The sequence below is a fragment of the Rhodamnia argentea genome, chromosome 5 (genome assembly GCF_020921035.1).
Source record: "Rhodamnia argentea isolate NSW1041297 chromosome 5, ASM2092103v1, whole genome shotgun sequence".
NCBI classification, from domain to species: domain Eukaryota; kingdom Viridiplantae; phylum Streptophyta; class Magnoliopsida; order Myrtales; family Myrtaceae; genus Rhodamnia; species Rhodamnia argentea.
The window spans coordinates 4,857,263-4,879,210 of NC_063154.1; the positions used below are offsets into that span (position 1 = coordinate 4,857,263).

The 21,948-nt window shown below is 41.2% G+C and overlaps 4 protein-coding genes across 5 annotated transcripts in view; 3 read left to right on the forward strand and 1 right to left on the reverse strand.

Moving 5' to 3' along the window:
* LOC115749848 overlaps positions 1–21,948 on the forward strand; it is a 469,397-nt gene that overhangs the window by 433,989 nt on the left and 13,460 nt on the right. The window lies entirely within an intron of this gene.
* LOC115750246 (pentatricopeptide repeat-containing protein At5g04810, chloroplastic) lies at positions 1,130–9,808 on the forward strand. Its single transcript, XM_030687468.2, has 10 exons — positions 1,130–2,104; positions 2,797–2,924; positions 3,261–3,401; positions 3,758–3,844; positions 4,270–4,423; positions 4,876–4,935; positions 7,043–7,471; positions 7,885–8,180; positions 8,434–8,563; positions 8,920–9,808. Exons 1-10 carry the CDS (start codon positions 1,190–1,192, stop codon positions 9,451–9,453), a joined length of 2,874 nt encoding a protein of 957 aa, XP_030543328.1. The 5' UTR covers positions 1,130–1,189; the 3' UTR covers positions 9,454–9,808.
* On the reverse strand, positions 11,753–16,859 carry LOC115750277. Of its 2 annotated transcripts, none has more exons than XM_030687528.2 (4): positions 15,318–16,859; positions 14,445–14,666; positions 12,671–12,827; positions 11,753–12,058 (listed from the first exon to the last, which is right to left on the reverse strand). In XM_030687528.2, the coding sequence occupies exons 1-2, from the start codon at positions 16,740–16,742 to the stop codon at positions 14,541–14,543; spliced, it is 1,551 nt and encodes a 516-aa protein (XP_030543388.1). In that variant the 5' UTR covers positions 16,743–16,859; the 3' UTR covers positions 11,753–12,058; positions 12,671–12,827; positions 14,445–14,540. The 2 variants fall into 2 exon arrangements, with proteins under 2 accessions (XP_030543388.1, XP_048135089.1); XM_048279132.1 differs by having other exon boundaries at positions 14,445–14,516; positions 14,683–16,859.
* On the forward strand, positions 18,773–20,168 carry LOC115754775 (ferroptosis suppressor protein 1-like). Its single transcript, XM_030693941.2, has 3 exons — positions 18,773–19,080; positions 19,206–19,651; positions 19,809–20,168. The coding sequence occupies exons 1-3, from the start codon at positions 18,864–18,866 to the stop codon at positions 20,103–20,105; spliced, it is 960 nt and encodes a 319-aa protein (XP_030549801.2). The 5' UTR covers positions 18,773–18,863; the 3' UTR covers positions 20,106–20,168.

Sequence of the window (21,948 nt, forward strand, 5' to 3'; positions counted from 1 at the left end):
ATTCTTTTTTTTTTAAATAAAAGCACGCGTTTGTTGTTTGACTTGATTTTAAACCTCTCTATAAGAGTTACCAATAATTAAAAAAGAGAGATCTCCACGTAATAAGACGTCGTAATCGGCGTGTTTAGATTATAATTGGGAGAATCTTCCGAATTGACATGCTAAGAATTAGATTACTCGTGAAAGTCCAAAATGTATGTTGCACGAATACGAACCGGCGACCATTAGAAAAACAAAGCGAGAGAGAGAGAGGGGAAAAATTAGGAGTCGAGATGGAAAATAAGTGATAGCTATTAAATATCGAATTAACCCCACTAAAAAAGTTGAAAAGAAAAAGGCAAAGGGGGTGGGGCTGGGATTCCGAGAATAAGGAGTGCGACTTTTTGTCGCGCTTAAAATTAAGCAGATTTAATGCCGAAGAGAAGAAGTTTGCTTTCCGCCTCCCGAATAATTGCGACATTGCTCTTTTAACTCTTTAATTCTATTCAATTTAGCCCCTGGACTTTCGAGAATTCGATCGACACAATTCAACACTATTGGCTGACATGGCCATGATTTGTGTTAACTTGAAGTTAGATTCGTCGGAATCCCTATAACTCACATGTGACTGTTACGTCGCAAGAGTGTATATTATGTGTATATTATGTGTATGTGTGTATGTCTCTCTCTCTTTATATATATTCGGTTATCTTGACTCAAAAGGAAGGGGAAAAAAAAAGAATTAGGTGATGGTCAAAGAATAATTGGGACATTATTTTTTATATATATTTTTAATTTTATTCAATTTAACCCTTAGGCTTTCAAGAATCCAATCGATACAGTCCTTCCGTTAAAAGTTTAACACCATCAGCTGATGTGGCCACGATTTCTGTTAACTTGAAGCCAAATTTGCCGTGTAGGGATCCCTGTAACTCATAGATAGGCACATCCACATAATAAGTGTGTGTGTCTATATATATAACGAAGGACTATATATGTGAATATTAAAAAGTTCAGCCATTAGATCAAACGAAAGAAAATGTACGGGGACTACATTAGATATTAACAAAAAGATCAGGGGCCTGTCCATAAAAATATAAGGTCTATCCATGAGGTTGGAGAGGATGAGAAGCTGGTCCGAGCTGAGCGCCATGCTGATGACCGGCCATTTGTTGCCGTTCGTCACTTTCCCTCCACTCGCAATGCGATAATGGACGCAATCTCACTCCACACCCACCCGCCACCGCTCTCCTCCGCCACTCTCGCCGCCGCAAAACTCCGCACCTCCTCCGTCTCCTTCTCTGTGCGGCCTCTCCACGAGCCCAACCCCGAGCCCGAGGACCCCGCCTCCGGTCCCTCCACCTCAAACCCCCTCCGTCGACCCCGAGTCCTCAAGAACCCCCCTCCCTCGTCTTTCTCGGCTAAGCCGAGGGTCAAAATCCCCAAAAACCCGCTGAAGAGCCTCGTAAATCCGTCTCATCGTCCCGATTCCACCTCCGTCACCACCAGCACTTCAACGACCACGTCTCTCTCCAACAAGCTCTGGCTCTCCAGCAAGCTCGCACCACCTCCACCTCCACCTCCACCTCCTCCGCCACCGCCCGAAGTGGGTGAAAATGACGTCCGAGAGGGTGGTAGTCAAGTCACTAAGGATTCTGACTCGAATGACGCTCTGGCGGCTATTGATTACCGTCAATTAGGCAAGATTTTCGTTGGCAATTTGCCTAACTGGATTAAGAAGAACGAGGTAGCCGAGTTTTTCCGCCAGTTTGGGCCGATTAAGAACGTGATCCTCATTAAGGGACACAATGAGACCGAGAGAAATGCAGGCTTTGGATTTGTTATCTACAGCGGTCCGACCACAGCTAAGTCTGCGATGAAGGCTGTGGAGTTTGACGGAGTGGAGTTCCATGGTAGGGTTTTGACAGTGAAGCTAGATGATGGCAGGAGGCTAAAGGAGAAATCGGAGGAGAGACTGCGGTATGTGGAGGGGAATGGTGCGGCGGAGTTTAGGACCAAGTGGCATGAAGAGAGGGAGTGGTCGAGGAATGCGTTTAGGACGGTTTTGGAGACGGAGCCAGAGAATTGGCAAGCGGTTGTAAGTGCGTTCGAGCGGATAAGGAAGGTATAAGCTTGTGACCGTTTCAAATTGTTTGCATTGCTTGTTGAGATACTTTTAATATGCATTGTCTTGTTTGTTGAGGCACTGGATGATGTTAATGACTCCAGGAATTATTCTGCGGAAAAGTGAAATTGGTGTAAAATAGCAGTGGATTAATCTTGTCAGAGGTTACATTTATCTCCGGACAAAGTTTAACTTGTAGGCACTGGTGATCATGTACGGCAATTAGAAATTGGAATAATTTGCATATACCCTTTATTACATTCTTGGAGAACATAGAAAGAATTCTGGGTCAAATTTATTTAACTTGTGTGATATTTGTGATGCTCTCCAATTTGTGTCATCTTTTATGGTCAAAGATTTGCTCTTAGCAGATGTTTTGACTGCTAAAATATGCTTCATTTTACCTTGTGTCATTAAGTTAGTTCTTATATCATTGCTCCAAATGGTTATCCTTCCTGGAGCACCTCCTACTCTGGGCCCTATTTTTTCACTGTAATATTACCACATTTAATCAGAATCAAACTCTAGTAATTACTCCTTGATGTGGTAACTGCCTTTTGACTCTCCTCGACTTATCTTTGCCATTTGTCTGAAGATCTGATTCTTACAATGAAATGATAATTTTACTTAGTGAGAGGTTCGAACTTTGTCTTGTGAGTACCTTGTTTCGCTTATGCTATTCTTCTTGCTAGCCGTCCAGAAGAGAGTTTGGCCTGATGGTAAACTATTATGCAAGAAGAGGTGATATGCACCGAGCACGAGAAACATTTGAGAGCATGCGAGCAAGGGGAATAGAGCCTACCTCGCATGTTTACACCAAGTAATAATTTCTGCTTTTGTCTACGGCTCATTGGAACTCATGTGACTGCTCTACTTAGCTTGATGTTTTATTGCATGTTCCATTAGGTACACTTGCCAGTCTAGTGTGATGGTTCCTGGTATTTATAATAAGTGAAAAGCTCAACTCTTTCAGTGAGCTATATTCTACATCAACCTTTCTGAATAAAAGATCCACATCTATTCACCTGATTTTATACCAATGTCTTTGGCTATACTCAATTAGATATATATGTGTATCCCTGCTTTTTTCCATGGTAAAGAGTGATATTTAGGTATCCTTTTTGTTAACTCACCAAGGTTTGTATACTTTATGCAGTCTTATTCATGCTTATGCTGTTGGTAGAGATATGGAAGAAGCATTATCTTGTGTGAGAAAGATGAAGGAAGAAGGCATTGAGATGAGCTTGGTAACTTATAGCATACTTGTGGGAGGATTTGCAAAAATTGGCAATGCTGAGTAAGTAAACCGTACGCGTGATCAATTACTTGAGAATTTAAATCCATCGTCGTAAGATCGTTCTCTTTGGTGGTGTTTAATTTCACCAGGACATAGTAATTATTAGGTTCTGTTGGAGAGATGACAAGTCCTTCTATATTTTGCTTTGGAAAAGAATACTTTGGCTGCCTTTTGTGATGAACAGACATGCATGAGAAGTCACTTCTGTGCTTTCGCCACTAATTTCTTAAATCCATTCTAACTGATAACGACACTTGCACTAATTTAATATCTCTATCCAATTTTTTTTTTTTTTTTTTTTGAAGAGGTTAATTTGTGTTCCTATATCCTCACACTTCTTATTACTGTTTTGGAAGAGCTGCAGAATACTGGTTCAGGGAGGCTAGAGAGACTCATGCAACGATAAATGCAAGAGTTTATGGGAATATTATATATGCTCACTGGTGAGTATCTGTAATTTCTGCTGCTAAAATAAATGCAATAGCCAAATGATGATGAGCAATATCAGTCAACCATGAACTTTGTGTTTGTGGATGGAATCCCCCTAGAAGGGTTAGAATGGTGGTTCTTGATCCTTGGGAGGTACCAAATAAATGACTATTTGAAACAGGGTTTCAGGCATAAAGATTCCACTGACTTTAGGTCTATAGTCCTTCAGATTTGCATGTCTTGCTTTATATGGTAATTATTGTTTGTGTCCTGTCCCTCTTCTTTTTTCGGTAAATTAGATGGGTTCTTCTTTTATGTGAAAAGTCATTTAATTTTGCTTCACATTTTTGCTTCTAACATAGTCTTCCTGCATATAATTAGATAAAATATTGTACTTATAAAATTTTTATTTCTTTTTGGTCCTTTTTCCATCTATTAGTCAAACATGCAACATGGATCGAGCTGAAGCATTGGTAAGAGAGATGGAAGAAGAAGGAGTAGATGCTCCCATTGACATCTATCACACCATGATGGATGGTTACACAATGGTGGGCAATGAGAATAAATGCCTTGTTGTTTTTGAAAGACTTAAGGTATGGTTGTTAGTGCTCTAGTCTTTGCCAAGTTCATCTTGGTTTGATTTTTTCAGATAATGTTGCCCATTGCAGAACTAGGAACTCTCTTCTCAACTGAAAACTGTCAGATCAATAGAACTATCATAGCAAAAATTTGCCTTTATGTGCAAGATTTGACTTTTTTTATGTTCTGGTCAAGTATCACAGGTGTTATTTGTCTAGCTTTGGGTATCTTTTCGATAAGTAGGAGCATCTGAAACATTGGATTTCCGCAAGGACTAGTGTGACTAATGGATCATATGGATATTCTGTGATTCTTTTGTGTTCTCCTGACTATTTGTACCTCGAAGAGTGTAAATTGAAGCATTTTCCTGAGTACTTTCTTCACATCTCAATGTGTGTGTCTTCTGAAGTCATTACACATGGCAATTGCATCAGAAGGGTACCTGAATGTTTTTCCCTTTTGATAGGAATGTGGCTTCACACCTTCCGTAGTTACTTATGGATGTCTGATCAATCTCTACACCAAGGTGATGCATTCTTTGTCTTCTCTTTCTCATATAATTTCTCTCCATATTACGCACCTCTGAACTTTAAACATTAGTCGAGTTCAACATCAACATCACCTTTATCCCAAACTAGTTGGGGTCGGCGGTCGATGAACCCAAAAATAAATAAAATAAAAGCAAGACCGATTGAGGGAAAAAAATAATTATATAAAAATAAAAATAAATATATAATCCAATATATCTAGGGAAAAAAAACTAAAAATGACAGTCTGGAACATAGAAATTCTGCCCCTCCAATGCAAATAGCTTTCCTTCACTCCGTCTTAAGACAAACCGTACACCAATCTATTTCCCATTTCATTAAATCTTGTTTTACTACTTTCCCCCAGGTAAGTTTCGGCCGACCTCTTCCTTTCTTCATGTCATGCTCTTGGTAACAAACTTTTGTTCTTACCGAAGTATCTAGGGATCTTCGAAGAATATATCCAAACCATCTTAATCTATGTTCTCTCATCTTTTCTGCCACCGGTACTATTCCAACTTTTTGTTGAATATCTTCATTTCTTATCTTATCTATCCTTGTATGACCACACATCCATCTTAACATTCTCATTTCCGCTACTCCCATTTTATGCTCATGTTGCCTCTGTGCTGGCCAACATTCAGCTTTGTATAGCATTGCGGGCCTTATTGCTGTCCTATAGAATTTTCCTTTTAGCCTAAGAGGGATTTTGCGATAACACAAAACCCTCGATGCACCGCGCCATTTCATCCAACCTGCTTTGATTCTATGGCTTACATCCTCATCAATCTCTCCCCCCTTTTGCAATATTGATCCCAGATATCTAAAATCATCTTTCTTGGGTACTTCTTGTCCAAGCATATTCACGGATTCTTGATCTCCTCCTCTTGCCTTGTCGAACTCACACTTCATGTATTCGGTCTTACTTTGACTTAATGTAAATCCTTTAGACTCCAACGTGCTTCTCCATAATTTTAATTTAGCGCCAATCCCAGCCCTGGCCTCATTAATAAGCACAATATCATCTGCAAATAGCATACACCACGGCACCCATTTTGGATATCTTTTGTTAGCCTATCCATAACTAGGATAAAAAGATAAGGACTCAAAGGAGAACCTTGGTGTAAGCCTACTGTGATTGGAAAATAACTTGATGTGCCATTACAAGCCTTCACACATGTGGTAATACCATCATACATATCCTTGATTGCCTCTACGTACTTTGAAGGTACTTTTTTCTTCTCAAGAACCCACCACAGAATCTTTCTTGGAATATTATCATACGCCTTCTCGAGATCAATAAACACCATATGTGGGTCCTTCTTCTTTTCTCGATATCTCTCCATCATCTATCGTATCAAGAAGATAGCCTCCATGGTAGATCTTCTTGGCATAAATCCAAATTAATTTACAGAGATCTTGGTCCCTATTCTTAAACGATGCTCAATAACTCTCTTCCACGACTTCATTGTATGGCTCATAAGCTTAATGCCTCTAAACATTAGTCAAGCTCTTTACTTAAAAATGACGTGTCTTTCCTCTTAAACGATTTACTTCTGGTTGCTCTCTCTATCAGCCTTGAATACAGTGCTGGCGTGTGCGTGCTACTTGTGGATAACATCATCTTCTTATTGATTTCATGGGTAGTACCCTACATATATGTTATCCTGTATGCTTTGTACAAGATAGGGATCTCTGTTTTAAACTGGTTAAACTCTGTGGTTCAGTGACGGCGTGTTTGTTTAACTGATTTATGTATGCATCTTCGTTATCCCCATAATTGGTTGCTTTTGTTGGTTCTGTTTCTTTCACCCTGTCATGGGGCTAATTATCTTACCAAGCAGTAGTGTACGACCCACAGCGGCAAGTTCCTTGCATAGCTCTGCTAGCTTTCAGTTCTTGGTGTTTAGTTTAGATTGTCTAGGTTCATGATAGAAAATGCGGCACGGCATGATGTATGACTGTACCTACCTTTTATACTTATTTTGATATGATACGCCTTGTGCACTGCATGCAGATAATGTTTGCTTCATATTGGATAGAAATCTTTTATGCATTGGTCCATGTGGGAGACACAAATGAAATTCTTCATGTTTGTCATCTCAGATTGGAAAGGTTTCTAAAGCATTGGAGATCAGCAAAATGATGGAAGGGGCGGGCATAAAGCATAACATGAAGACATATTCAATGTTGATCAATGGATTCTTGAAACTAAAGGATTGGGCTAATGCATTTGCCGTTTTTGAGGATGTAATTACAAGTGGTTTGAAGCCTGATGTAGTGCTGTACAATAATATTGTCAGAGCATTTTGTGGGATGGGAAACATTGATCGTGCAATCAGCACTGTCAAGCAAATGCAGAAGGAGAGGCATAGACCTACCTCACGTACATTTATGCCCATCATACATGGTTTTGCAAGAGCTGGGGAGATCAGAAGAGCTCTAGAGATGTTTGATATGATGAGGCGGAGTGGATGCATTCCTACTGTGCACACTTTCAATGCTCTGATTCTTGGTCTCGTGGAGAAGCGTCAGGTATATAGTTCTTAAGATAAAAAAAGTGTAATAACTCTCCATGATGGGGAAAAAGAATTGGCTGAGAATGCAAATGATTTACCATGACCTTTCTGGCATTACTTGGATTGCTTTCATTTTCATCTTTTTACCTTTTTAGGCAAAAGTTTGTCTCAATGGATTAAGGATTGCCTTGCAAGTCCAAGACCTGCTCTTGAACCTATGCTTGATTGATGGGCTTGACTGTACCCATATGGGATTGCTCACGTCAACTGTTATGTGGCTTCTTACTATTATGCTAGATTCAGTTTATTCTTGACTGTTCATGGTTTTGGTTTTAATTTTTGTGAAGATGCATATTTATCATGTATGTTATTATAGCTATTTATTTCATAAATTGACTACTTGCCCTGCTAATATCCTATCTGATGCAGATGGAGAAGGCTGTTGAAATATTGAATGAAATGACCCTGGCAGGCATAAGTCCAAACGAACATACATATACAACCATCATGCATGGTTATGCATCATTGGGCGACACAGGAAAAGCTTTTGAATATTTTACTATGATGAGAAACGAGGGCCTGGAACTTGATGTGTATACATATGAGGCATTATTGAAGGCATGTTGTAAGGCAGGAAGGATGCAAAGTGCGCTGGCAGTTACTAGGGAAATGAGTAGGCAAAGGATTCCCAGAAACACATTTGTCTACAACATATTGATTGATGGGTATGAATGTTGCAATTTGTGTTAACATAAAGTTGCATGAAGGCTCAATTAGATGTCGAATTCTCGACAAGAAAGACGGGGGTTCATACATGTTGATCTTCATAAAAAAATTGTGCCAAGTCTGTTCTTTTTCTTTATTTCTTTATTTTGAAGTCATTTTCAGATTGAACCTTTACTTTAGCTATCGTTTTCATTTGTGAATGCAAATATATGCTTTTATCCCCTGTTTGAGAAGCTCTATTTTGTCGTGTAGATGGGCTCGACGAGGTGATGTCTGGGAGGCTGCTGACCTAATGCAACAAATGATGAAGGAAGGAGTTAAACCTGATATCCACACTTACACATCCTTCATCAATGCTTGTTGCAAGGCTGGAGACATGGCGGTACCTTCTCTTTCTTGGGATTGAAATAACTTGTCTTTTTCTTGTCTTCTACATATTAAACTATGTTCTCGTGGTCATGAGGAAGATCTGCGTACATTTAGGTTTGATATTCGTTGCTGTATGGACTAATCATAGAGAAATCCATCCTCTTTGATAGCTCTTTATCATGTTATTTGGAAGTTGGAAAACTAATTCATATTATTGCTCCTGATGGCTGTATCCTTGTGTAGTTAGCACCTAATGCTGCATATATGAGCCTGAAAAACAATTCTCCGTCTTAAATATTAATAGGTTTCTGCTTTACACTGCTCTCCCTGATTTGGACTTCGTCTCTTTCTTGACTTTCTTGTTCTCAGAAAGCATCAAAGACAATGGAAGAAATGGAAGCTTTGGGGGTGAAGCCAAATGTCAAAACCTACACGACCTTAATACATGGGTGGGCCCGTGCATCTCACCCGGAGAAGGCCTTGAAATGCTTTGAAGAGATGAAGCAGGTCGGTTTGAAGCCAGACAAAGCTGTGTATCACTGCTTGATGACATCATTGTTAGCAAGGGCAACTGTTGCGGAAGCTTACGTGTACTCCGGAGTTTTATCTATATGCAAAGAGATAATAGAGTGTGGGTTCACAGTTGACATGGGGACTGCTGTTCATTGGTCAAAGTGTTTGCGCAAGATTGAGAGGACAGGTGGGGAGCTCACAGAAGCCTTACAGAAGACTTTTCCTCCCGACTGGAATTCAGTGAACGCTCTTGATAATAATATGGATGGTGGGAGTGACAAGGAATCTGATGTTAGCGATGATGACTTATTTTATGCTGCTGCAACTGATGGTGACAACAATGACGATGGCAGCGAAGACAACAACAATCTCGGTTCAAGATTATGGTAGTGATCTGGTATATGTCACTATGCAAGAGTATATCTGGATCCATCAAAGCTCTTCAGATTCAATATGAAGAAAGAGGTCCTATGCACTTTCCCTGATGATCGAATAGTTGCTGTAACCTTTTGTTAACGGCGTAGGGACTGCACAGGGACACTGACTTGGTTCGGCAGTGCAGGGAGAGAGAGAGAGAGAGAGAGATGTTGCTTTTCTACCCCATTTGTGCATCCTTGTAGTTATATTGCGAAGTGTACTTTGCAATGTACGTAGACAGGACTAGTAAATAAACGGATGGCCTAACAAATTAGAAATTCGTTCTACGTTGTCAAGCAAATAAAACGATTTACTCTTGCTTTTTTCCATGCGCTTTGGAACAGAGTTTTACCATATGCTGCAGCCCTCTGGAGACCTTATGTTTTGTTTCTATGAATAACTCTAAATGTGAGCATGGTCCTCCTGCTGTCTACTGCATGTAGTGAAAATGGTAATAGATTGACCAACAAGCCCAAAGCATTTGTGACTTCTTCGTGACAGCCGCAGAAAATAACAAACGGATTCACGTGAAAGCACAAGCTTCTTTTGAGTTTGGAAATCTGTCCTCTTTTTTTCCTCTCGTCTCGTCGTTGCGACGGTTACCGTAAGTGCACGTTCTTGGCATTACCGATGTTGTTTCTCTTCGTTCATTCTTTTTGATGTACCGGTTTTTGTTAACTAGCGTGTTTTAAGCACTTGTTAGGTTACTAATTAAATGCGGTTATCAATGTATTAACATTTCTAGTAAAGTGTGCAATTAGAGTTTCGAAATCATTATCCGGCATGCTTAACAAGTGTACCGCAACACTCGCCATCGCAACTTTAATATATATATATATGTATATATATATATATATATGTATATTAGTCTTTTTCGACTCCCATGGTTTTTATGCCCCTGAATTTTCGCAAACAATTGCATATTTTCCACAGAAAGCAAAGACCAAAATATTAAAAGAAAAGAAATTGTACTACTGTTTAACAAGCCTCTCATTTTTCCGATTTTCCAATACAAATTGCAAACTACTCATGATAATCTACGACTCAATGCTCTGAGAGCACGTAATAATTGTTGCCGGATCTCCTATGTCGGTTGTCCAACACGGGTTGGAAAAGATCAAAAGTTCAAGTAGGGAAAGATCACAAGATAGCCTCTGGATTAATTATCTACATGACCACTCAAGATAATCTTTTCCTTCATCTCTTATTTGAGATAACTATAAATGAGCACGACCATAAGATTCACAATGGACCCGCCCCCACCTTTCTACTTTCCAAATGCTGCCACTGGATTTGAAAAACAAGCATGAAAAATCACGTTTCTGGGCTAAACTGCTACCGAGCTATATATAATTGTCCAGGCCGAAGAGAGAAAGTTTAGACTCTGTTTTCAAGTAAATGGCTCATGAGTGTACAAATGCAGGCACTGCTAATGACTCCATCGTGCCCAACAATAACGAGGGTGATGAAGATGTTAAGCAAGAGGAAGAGATGGCACAACCACAACAACCTGGGAGCAATTTTTATGTTGATTCTCGGATGAACAGTCCGATTTTGACTCCGTTTGAGCAAGGTGACCTTCACGAATCAGACTTGGGAAGCTTGCATCCTTCATGTGAGGTGAATTATTGCTTTCATTCTTGTCCTTTTAACTCTTTGATGATCAAGATGGTTTCTTTTTTTTTTTCCTTTTTCTTTGCTGGTTTTTATTGCAGGGAAATTGTCATATTGTTCATATTCCTCCATACTGCTGATATGTTTTGTTCGTAGGGTGGAGGGACCCCAGTAATCCCAAGATGCACTGAAGAAACATGCCATGAAGAGTCGAGCAGGCGAAGAGCAGAGCCTACTATGAGTAATGTGGACTTGACTCTGAAACTGTCACCACCAGCACCAGGCAGTGGGGTTCAAGAAGATCATAATCTTCAAGCCCCATCAGCTCAGTTAGAAGAGCCATCCCCAATCTCCTCTCAGCACTCCTGTATGTCGCTGGATGTTAACTTGAATGGGGTTCTCGACATCGATCGTCATCAGCAGGAGGTACCATCATTGATTTTGATGGGTTGTGAAAACTGTCGCCTGTATGTCATGGTGTCCGAGATCAATCCATGTTGTCCCAGATGCAAGAGCTGCGACTTCTTGTTGGATTATTTCCGAGGAAATATGTCTAAGAAAATGACTTAGGGCTAAGGAGAGTTTCTTTTTCTTTCCAAGGCATTGTCAGCCTTTCTTCCATTGTTCTTGCAGCCAAACAATGTCCGACATGTTGATTGAAGCAATTAACATTGTGCATTATCAGCTGAAGTTCTTGACATATCAAGTTCCAGAAAACCTTATGACTCACATTCAGTTGATATTATGCTTGCACAGTTACATGATTGAAATTCAGAAAAACAGATGGATCTGATGCTTTTATTATGTCCATCCATTGGAGTCCTTCATCAGTAGATTTAATATGTCCAATCATCAGGCAAATGTATGAATTGGGTTGAAATCAGAGGAGCCTCTGGCACTAGATTTCGCAAATTTTCCTTCTCGGTCATTCCATTGCCTTGATAGCTTGGCCTATTTCTCCCACCTAGGGAGGAAAACAAAATCATGTAAGGCAATTAAGTCTGTAGTGCATATTGGGAGCAAGCCTTCCACAGAATTAAGTTATACAACCCCGAATTTCATCTTGATAAGTGTCTGACGACTAGTTGTCTGACGACAGTAACTTTGCACAGGATTAAACAAGAATTACTTATCAAAAGATCAAGTCTGTCAATGATTTTGAATATCCATCCCACAGGCAGAACAAGAACAGAGTCGATTCTCTGAGGGGCATAAACAAGTTGGACATAATTAAGGAAACAAAACAATAAGAATGTCTCACCGTGTCCGTTTTACATATAGAATTTTAACTTTTTCCCCATTTCATTTAAGGGGGAAATGACTCGTTTAATGTACCCCGATTTACTAGAGAAACTACTGCATTTTCTGAAAATGGTAAATAATTAATCTCCCAAGACACCTATTTTCACCGGTTGAAAAAGTTTTCAATCACAAGCATTACTGAGACGACAAAGCTTATATTGAAGGGACAAAGAAGAGAAAGAGAAAAGGCCACAGTATCAGCTGAGGCCCAGAGGCAAACATGCTGTAATGGAAAATGATGTGAAAACTTGATGATTGAGGAGAATTTGAGTACCTTTGATCATTCTAACATTCGATTCCTTCCAAGTGGTTGGTTTGGGGATAAAGACACCAGTGCCTTGATATTTCCCAGGGGAGATGTTCATTAGTCCTCTGTTCACATGCGATCCAGGAAGGTATGGCCGCCCTCTCAAGTTTCTCAGTCCGCTTTCCTACATTGTCCAAAGGAAGCTTAAGCATGATTTAGAAAGACAGTGAACTCCACTGGTAGTGTCATAATTTAGATTGAAATAGCCAAATCCGATTCACATATTAGGAAATTCCTGGAAAGCAAAGAGAAACAGCCTTGAAATTGATAGCGATGTTGGGGAAAGAATTGGCAGCACATATCCTTGGACCAACAACAGCATGCACAGGATGACTATGAGCAATATTCAAGGCATAATTTGACCTGTTCTCATGATGAGCATTTGTTGATTGAATCTCATGAAAAACATCAGATGGTAGCCAGAACTCTCCATCCTCTAGGTTTGGAGGAAATTCAGACATTTTGGCAGGAACTTCAAATGGATTAGGTCCTTAGGACAATCCTGTGTACATAACCGTACTATCGTCTATGTATTGATTGAGGCAGTAACTGTCCTGGGTCCATTTATGCCTGTGTTTGGACCATTAATGGGTGGAGAGTTAATTAAATGGCTTCACTTTCACTCATAAATGATGTAAGAGTAGCTTATGGTAAGTTTACAAGTGTTCTTTGTATCTTTCTGCACGTTCACTTGCATCTTAAGAGGGCATGTCCCAAGATGACAAGAAAAGGGCGGGTCAAGCTATGGCATATCTGGTGTACCGTGTACCAAGCGTTTAAGCCTTAAATAACTCATTAACTTCTTTTTCTTTTTTTTCTTTTTTTGGTAAAGCTTAACTTCTTTTTCTTTTATTCAACGCTAAACCAACAGTCAAGATACCCTAAAATACGGTACACTAAATGTACCCCAGCCTCACTCGAAAACGACAAGTTATGGCCTAATAGATGGGAATAGGCAAACCTAGAACGAATGAATAAGCTAATGCTTTTCCTAATTTAAACTTTCCACTATGAGCTGTAGCGAGGATTAGAAAATGTACTGTGTTATGGTATCCGTGTACTGACATGTGAGCATTCAATTGTGACATGGACGTACGAACTTTGAACAGATGATAAAACATCTGTTCGTTCTAGCAACCAATTTCTTACCGTTGGTAGTTGCGATCTCAAACTATTATGGCATATTTTAAAGCCGTGCTGGCATTAGTGAGTTGTGACCAAAACAAATAATGTTGTGCTGGTAGTAGACCTTGGCAAGCCACCTGCATATCTTCATCCTTAAATTCACTAGGTTATAAGGAGAACCAAGGAATTTCTTTGTACAGACAAACGGATGCCAAAATCTAAATTACCTGTTCACAAGTTTCCGGAGACCAATTCTGTCAAACTTGCGAAAGCTAGCCATGATTACTGAACTGAGTGAAAGGAAAACGTGACCAGATGCTAACTTTTGGCCTCTCTTTTCTGGCCTTTCGTTGGCAAAATTACTAAATCGGAGGATATATGGGCCAGACCGAAAATATAAACACTGGTTAGCCTTCACCAATTATACATGTTCTCAGCAAGCATCTGTCTGATCATGTTATGATGCAAAATTTCGTCATGCAACAGTTTACATCCATAAGATTAACGGAGGGGAAGAATTGGCTTCTGGTAAGTTGCCACCTCAAGTCATTCAACAGATAGCAGACTCACAATACTTCCAGTTTACAAATCAAACGTCCAAGAATATAAAGAATACCTCTGCAGGTCTGAAATGTTAGCACACTCAAGTTGTTTTCTCTGGTATGTGTTCCAAGTGATCAGCAACCATCTCCACCACGATTTCTGAGCAAACCTACGCCTCATGTCTTCCCTGGCTTGTCTTCCTTTTGCCTTTCCATCTGCACGCAAGGTTACTCACCACATGCCTCCTTAGCATCTTAAGCTTATCCACCGAAGGTTCGGCCCATATATGCCCCATAATTTCTGGAGCAAACCCACGCCACGATTTCTGGAGCAAACCTACGCCTCATGTCTTCCCTGGCTTGTCTTCCCTTGGCATTACCATCCGCATGATTACTCACCATGTGCCTCATTAGCATCATAAGCTTATTCGCCGAAGGTTTGGCCAATAGATGCCCCTTGAATGGCCCTTCCAGCATTTCGCTCATTCACTCAACAGGCAAAGGGTAGCTATTCTCGTCTGTCAAGCTAGCCATGATTACTGAACTCAGTGAAAGGAAAACGCCACCAGATGCTAACCTTTGGCCTCTCTTTTCTGGCCTTTCATTGGCAACATTAATAAATCAGAGGACTTACAGTCCAGACAGAAAATATAAGCACTGGTGAGCCTTCACCAATTACATACGACCTCAACACCTGTCGTCTGATCATGTTATGATGCAAATTTTACAACAGTTTACGTCCACAAGATTAACACAAAGGAAAAATTGGCTTCCTGTAAGTTGCCGCCTCAAGTCACTCAACTGAATAAGTAAACTTACAATGCTACCAGTTTCACAACTCGAATATCCAAGAATATAAGCAATATCTTTGCCGGTGGGAAATGTTAGCACACTCAAGCTATTTTCTCCAGTATATGTTCCAAGTGATCAGCTACAATCTCTGCCACGATTTCTGGAGCAAACCTACGCCTCATGTCTTCCCTGGCTCGTCTTCCTTTAGCCTTACCATCTGCAGGATTACTCACCACGTGCCTCATTAGCATCCTAAGCTTATTCACCGATGGTTCGGCCCATAGATGCCCCTTGAATGGCCCTTCCAGCACTTCGCTCATTCGCTCAACAGGCAAAGGGTAGCTATTCTCGTCCGTCAAGTACTCAGTGGGCCCGGACCAGTTTGTTGCAATCACAGGCAATGACATTGCCATGGCCTCTGCAAGAGGCCTCCCCCATCCTTCCCCTCTCGATGGAAGCACAAACGCATCAGCCGCTTTATACGTTCTTGGAAAATCCACTTGAGCAATGTGGGTGTCGATCACATATATTGGAGGCCAACCCTTGTTTGGTTCTTCTATTTTAGAGGCGTTCACATATTCAACAATCTTGTTGCCAAAGTTTCTGTCTGTGTGATATGGGTTTGTCAGTAAGTACAGAGAAACCCCATCAATCCTAGAGAACTCATTCAAATATGCCTTCAACAACACATCCCAACCTTTCCTGTACTCCCACTTAAAGATACTCAGGAACACAAATTCCTTTCTATTCAAATTAAGAAGACCCTTCTGTTCTTCTCCTAAGACCAGATTTCCAATAGAACTGAGATCAAGCGGCTCATACTTGGCCTGATTGAAGAACTCCACATCTATGGGCTGCACAACCTTAACTAACTTGGATGGATCAACCCCACTGTCAACAAAGGTACCCACATGGAAATCAGTAGGAACCCACACCTGATCCATCCTATTACATCTCTGGGCATGCTCAGGGTTGACCCTATCAGACTCAAACATGGTCCTCCCAATCACAGACAAGTACTCACCATAACCAGATGGCGGACAAGGCAAGGTCTGAAACAATGGTGGGTACCAAGCACCAGGCTCACTGTGACATACCACAATGGTGTTGCCCACTGCACATTCCGTCTGGTGAAGCTCGATGGCCAGTCTCTGCATCTTCTCTGGCAAGCCCTCCCAGAACTCAAGGGACTGAAGATCACCATGTTGCTCAATCGCCAATCTGAACTTTGGGCTCTTCATGTGCTCCTGGAGGGACAAAATGTAGGACCAGGCCTCAGAGCTGTACCCACCACCGGAGAGGAAAGGAGCCATCCATAGGACACAGTACGGAGGTGCTGGGTCCGAGTCGGGGATCGGGGCTTGGTAGGGTATTCGGGTCTGGAGGAGAAAGTTGGAAACTTTATGGACGATTGATCGTGGGTTTAGTGAGAGGAGCGTTTTCAGGTGTTGGGTTTTGGAGAAATTTGAGCCAGGGAGAGTGATTAAGACGGCCAGCGAGAGGATTAGGATTGCGGGCACGTAGAACAGGAAAGTTTTGGATTTTGAGGTAGCTCGATTGGGATGTGTTTGGGAATTCATGAGCTAAAGGTGAACGGATGCGAGAGAAAGAGAGAGACGAAGATTTCTTTCTTGCAGCTCGAGCTTGCAGAGGAGATGGATCAAGAATTGAGAATCAAGAAAGCCACCGCTACCCTCGCTCAGCCGTTGACCTCCATTGACTTCGAACAACGGTTCCTAGTCAAAACGCTGAACTTTTTACGGTTGAAATAGTTGGGGCCCAGTTTTCGAGGATGAAATTTGTGGCGTCAACCTATAGGATTTTTCGCTTTTCTAATTTCTTTCTTAATGGGATGCAAGAGATGACCTTTTGATTTACTAAAAGCGGAAAAAGAATTAGTAACAGGTTATCGAACTGAATATTCAGATATTAAATTTGGATTATTTTACGTTGCCTCCTATCTAAATTTTTTTTTTTCATTATTTGTAACGGTTTTTTACTTAGGGGGTTGGAATATCTCTATTCCTTATATGTTCGTTTCTGAGCTGTTTGAAATAAATGAAGTAGGTAGAGTTTTCGCAACAACAGTTAATATTTTTTATTACATTAGCTAAAACTTATTTGTTCTTGCTTATTTCTATCACTACAAGATGGACTTTACCTAGATTAAGAATAGACCAACTATTAAATCTTGGATAAAAAGAAATGCAAATCTGTTTTTTTTTTTTTTTTTTGGCAAAACAAAGGTCGCAGATCTGTTCTCTGAGGTATAGGGTGACGTTCTTCTTCTTCTCCCTCCCAAAGGAAAGCCTACCGATTTTCGCATGTCGGTAGTATTACAAATGCCATAAACCATGTGGCAAGCCACTGTAGTATCTTCCGACTCATGAATTGGTGTATTTTACTAATCATGAAAAGGAAGAGAATCCAAACTAATTTTTTAACCGCATCTCAAATTAGTACATCTGTTATAAATTTATATTAACCACTAAAAATCCTAAATCGATATATCAAGAACAAATTTACCACCAGTTAGTTTTAAATTTAGTTAATACCATGAAAAATTCTAAAACAATATACATGTGGTAAACCTCAAACTTGTTGAAAAAAAAAAAATTTGTCACGTGTTGTCCATTTCAGCAATTTGATGGTAAAAATTTAACGAAAGCTAAAGGAAGGTACATTTATCATAAGTGTACCAATTTGAGGTTTTTTGTCTTAAAAAAAATTAATTTGAAAAAAATTTATGCATTTATTTTTGTGATGTTAACCCTTTTTCTATTTCCTCAGATGAAGCGGGTCAATTCGCTGACCATACGAGGAGCAAACCCCAAGATGGGCACGTAAAACGTCACTGCCGACGAAGCAACTCCCAATTCGCAGTCTAGAAAGGAAGGAGGGGACAGGCGCCCACAAATGGAAATCCCTACAAAAATGCCCAATTGCTTTCCCGGATTGTCCTGTCGGCTTATCTTAACATTTTCTGGAAACTTCCTTCGAGTGTGGTGGCCTATATAAGTTGGGTCGATGCTTGTGTTCTTGCATTGTGTTCATTTCATTTTGAGTGCGAAATCGAGATATCGACATTGCCGGAATCACAGAGAGAGAGAGAGAACCGTGGAGCGAGTTGAAATCGAATTCGAAAGAAATGGCGGCGAAAGGAGGAGCTGAAGCAGAGAAGAAGAAGGTGGTGGTGATTGGTGGCGGCGTCGGTGGCTCTCTCGTCGCTAAGTCCCTGCAGTTCATCGCCGAAGTCGTTCTTATCGACCCGTAAGCCACAAATTTTCCCCTGCCTTATTATTATTTTCTTTTTTGGAGAGTTCTGATTCATCATTCATGGTTCTTTTTTTCCCTTAATCCGTTTATCTTTCCTGGACTGAGAATGGAATTTTCTTCGTATTTTCCTGGTGAATCCCGTCTCCAGTACAGAAATCAAAGTACTGAGCAATTTACATTGTAAGCATGTTAGTTATCGAGGATGAGATTGGCGTTGACGTCGCTCGATCTCATTTTCGAAAGTCCTTTGTACCGGGTGGCATGAAAAAGAGTTCCCTTTCCAGTCTTCGGAACACGGTGTGATCTTGGTCGTAGACTACTACTATATCTGTTTTAGCACCTCGAATTGATGATCGGCGCTCATTGGATTTCGAAATGTCGACAGGAAAGAGTACTTTGAGATCCCCTGGGCAGCCTTAAGGGCGATGGTCGAGCCCTCCGTCGCTGAACGATCCGTGATTTATCACAGAGATTATCTCACCCATGGACAGATTGTCACCTCCGCGGCGGTGGAAATCACGGAAAGTGGAGTCTTGACTGCGGATGGCAATCTGTATCCGTATGATTATCTTGTCATTGCCACCGGACACGACGATTCAGTCCCGAGAGATAGAGGCGAGAGGCTCGTCCACTACAAGGCCGGTGAGTAAAATGCTCATGAGACAACATGAAAAATCCTGACAGTTAATTTTGGCATTACGAAAATTAAGGATGTTTGGGGACATGTTTCGATGATAAAGACTGTCTCTGTGGATTGTTACTTGCAGAATATGACAAGATTAAATCTGCGAATTCGATCCTTATCGTTGGAGGAGGTCCCACGGGTGTTGAACTTGCTGGTGAAATCGCCGTCGACTTTCCGGAAAAGAAGGTGACCCTGGTGCACAGAGGTTCCAGATTGCTGGAATTCATAAGTCCCAAGGCTTCCAAGAAGACATTGAATTGGTTGGTTTCGAAGAAAGTTGAAGTGATCTTGGGCCAATCGGCCGACCTGGATTCTATGTCGGATGGCATTTATCGCACGTCCGGGGGCGAAACTATCCAGGCCGATTGTCACTTTCTTTGTACAGGGAAGCCGATTGGCTCTTCCTGGCTTAAACAAACTTTTCTGAAGGACAGCTTGGACAGCCGCGGGAGATTGATGGTCGACGCACACTTGAGGGTCAAGGGCCACAGGAATGCTTTCGCGGTTGGCGATATTACCGATATCGAAGTAAGTAAAATCCGGTGCCGACCGTGTCTGTTTAACTCGATTCTCTGTAGCACTCTTGGTCAATCTTCTCTCTGTGCCTTACCTGAAGTTATCATACAGGGAATCGATCATGAAAGCTTAGGTCCTCATATGATGTTTTCTGTGGCTGATTATGCAGGAACTCAAACAAGGCTATGTGGCCCATGCGCACGCCGCGATCGCTGTGAAAAACCTGAAGCTGTTGATGAGCGGAGGACAAGCGAGCAAGATGTCTGCTTACAAGCCCGGACCGGCGCTCGCGATTGTTTCCCTCGGAAGAAAAGAGGCAGTCGCGCAATTCCCGTTCATGACGGCAATTGGATGGTTTCCTGGAAAGATCAAATCCGGCGATCTCTTCGTGGGGAGGACGAGGAAACAGCTCGGGCTAAAGCCGCCGCCTTCAAAACCGAAGTCGCCGTCCACCGGGAAATGCTAGAGGTGTTGCTGGGCATGTTCCTTGGTGTTGCAACTGTACGAATGTATTGAAACATTGGTGGAGTTGCCCGTAGGAGGGGCGTTTGTTAAAGATAGGATTTTGCTGTTCGGTGAATTGCTTAATTTGTTTCTGGGGATGTAATTTCGTTTATTTCTGTAAAATGCATGTAAGTATAAGGAATTGATAATTTCTCATGATTATTGAAAGGACGAGTTATTCTCGATGTATCGACGACCGGTGAAATTTGACGCCGGGGTTAGAAATTTACGTAATTTCTTCTTGTGTGACTCATCTTTTTAATAATTGGAAAAAGTATGTTTGTATACACCAGTAGATAATATCGTTTTCACATAATTAGTAGTTTTTAACGGCAAAACATCATTGGAAGTTAAATAATTTTCTCTAACCCATCTTAAGAAGTCATGCAAGAGAGGAGAGCGGCCCTAATTCGACTCATGATAATAGCCTGTGAACTCCAATTACGGATGGACATGTGACACGAGACACTTTCAAGTCCCTAGCACAAGTTTGGAGGTGTTGACGAGACAGACAAAAAACAAACAAAAAAACTCGACATGTGGATAATAAAAAGGATGCGAAGTTGGAAAGTTATTTTCCTATCAATACTTAAGAACTTCTCTTCTTGGACCACCTCAAAATTAAGAAACAAGATCATATCACATGAGGATATGATTAGCTTTTCCTTAATTGCCAATGATTTGCCTTGGCACACAGGATTGAGATGTTGTTATGGTTATAACTAATGGATTAATTATGCTAGGGTCACCCTTTTTTCTAGTGTCTTTTTCACTAGTACACTTTTTTGTGGGCTCTACATTTTGGCATCCGAAGATTCAAACATGGTGCCCTTCTTTTATATTTGATTTCGTCATTTTCTTTCCACCTTGTGGATCCCACACATTTTTCTTCTTCTTCTCTTTGTGCATAGCAGACCCTGTTTGGCGATTCTCAAGATAATGGTAGTGGCAATGGTATACAGCAACATATCAGGAAAAGAAGAGAAGACGATCCCGCCGCATTGAACCGACTGGGATATCGCCACCTCCGGTCGATCCAACGCCACCGTCGCCATCCGCCAGCTTTCCTTCCCACGAGCTCTCCTTCCAGCTCTCGTCGGCTGCTACCACTCTCCTCCCCCCTCCTCGACTCCCGCCTTTCGACCTCGCAGCAAGGCCCGCCCCTCCCTCCCCCCCGCACCCCCCAAATCCTTGCCGACCACCTAGCTTTTGCCTCGGTGCACCCAAAGCCACCTAGCTCGTTTGTCTCTTGGGCTTTACTTGAACTAAAACTGAGTGCAGTTGGCTGCCAAAAGCATGGGACCCATTAAGGATAAAATGATCAAAATACGGCAAAACGGAAATTGTGCGGCCCTCGTGCTATCGTAATAATAGTTTGGAAAAATTTCAAATAAAGATTTAAAGTATCTCATTTTCTCAAATAAAAATCTCGAGTGATCCTTATTTTAAATAAAGATTTGAAGTGCCTTTATTGTCCCAGTAAAAATTTGGCCCGGCCAACCGACCGGCTAAAATATTCTAGCCAATCATGAATTCTCGTCAAAATACATCTTTGACAAAAAAATTTTAAAAAAATATATAAGAAGAGGAAATACGGGCGGAAGGCAACCTCCTACCTGTGATTACTGTCCCATCGCCAGGTCGTCGGCATCTCAACAAAGGCCGGCGATCCCGCTGACCAGAGATGAGGGCCTGTTGGCCCTCTCTAAAGTTAGGAGAGGGCTGCGACCCTTTTTTTGAGATTAATATGACAACTTCACGTTTTTATTTAAAATAATATTTACCTCATGTCTTTATTTGAGATT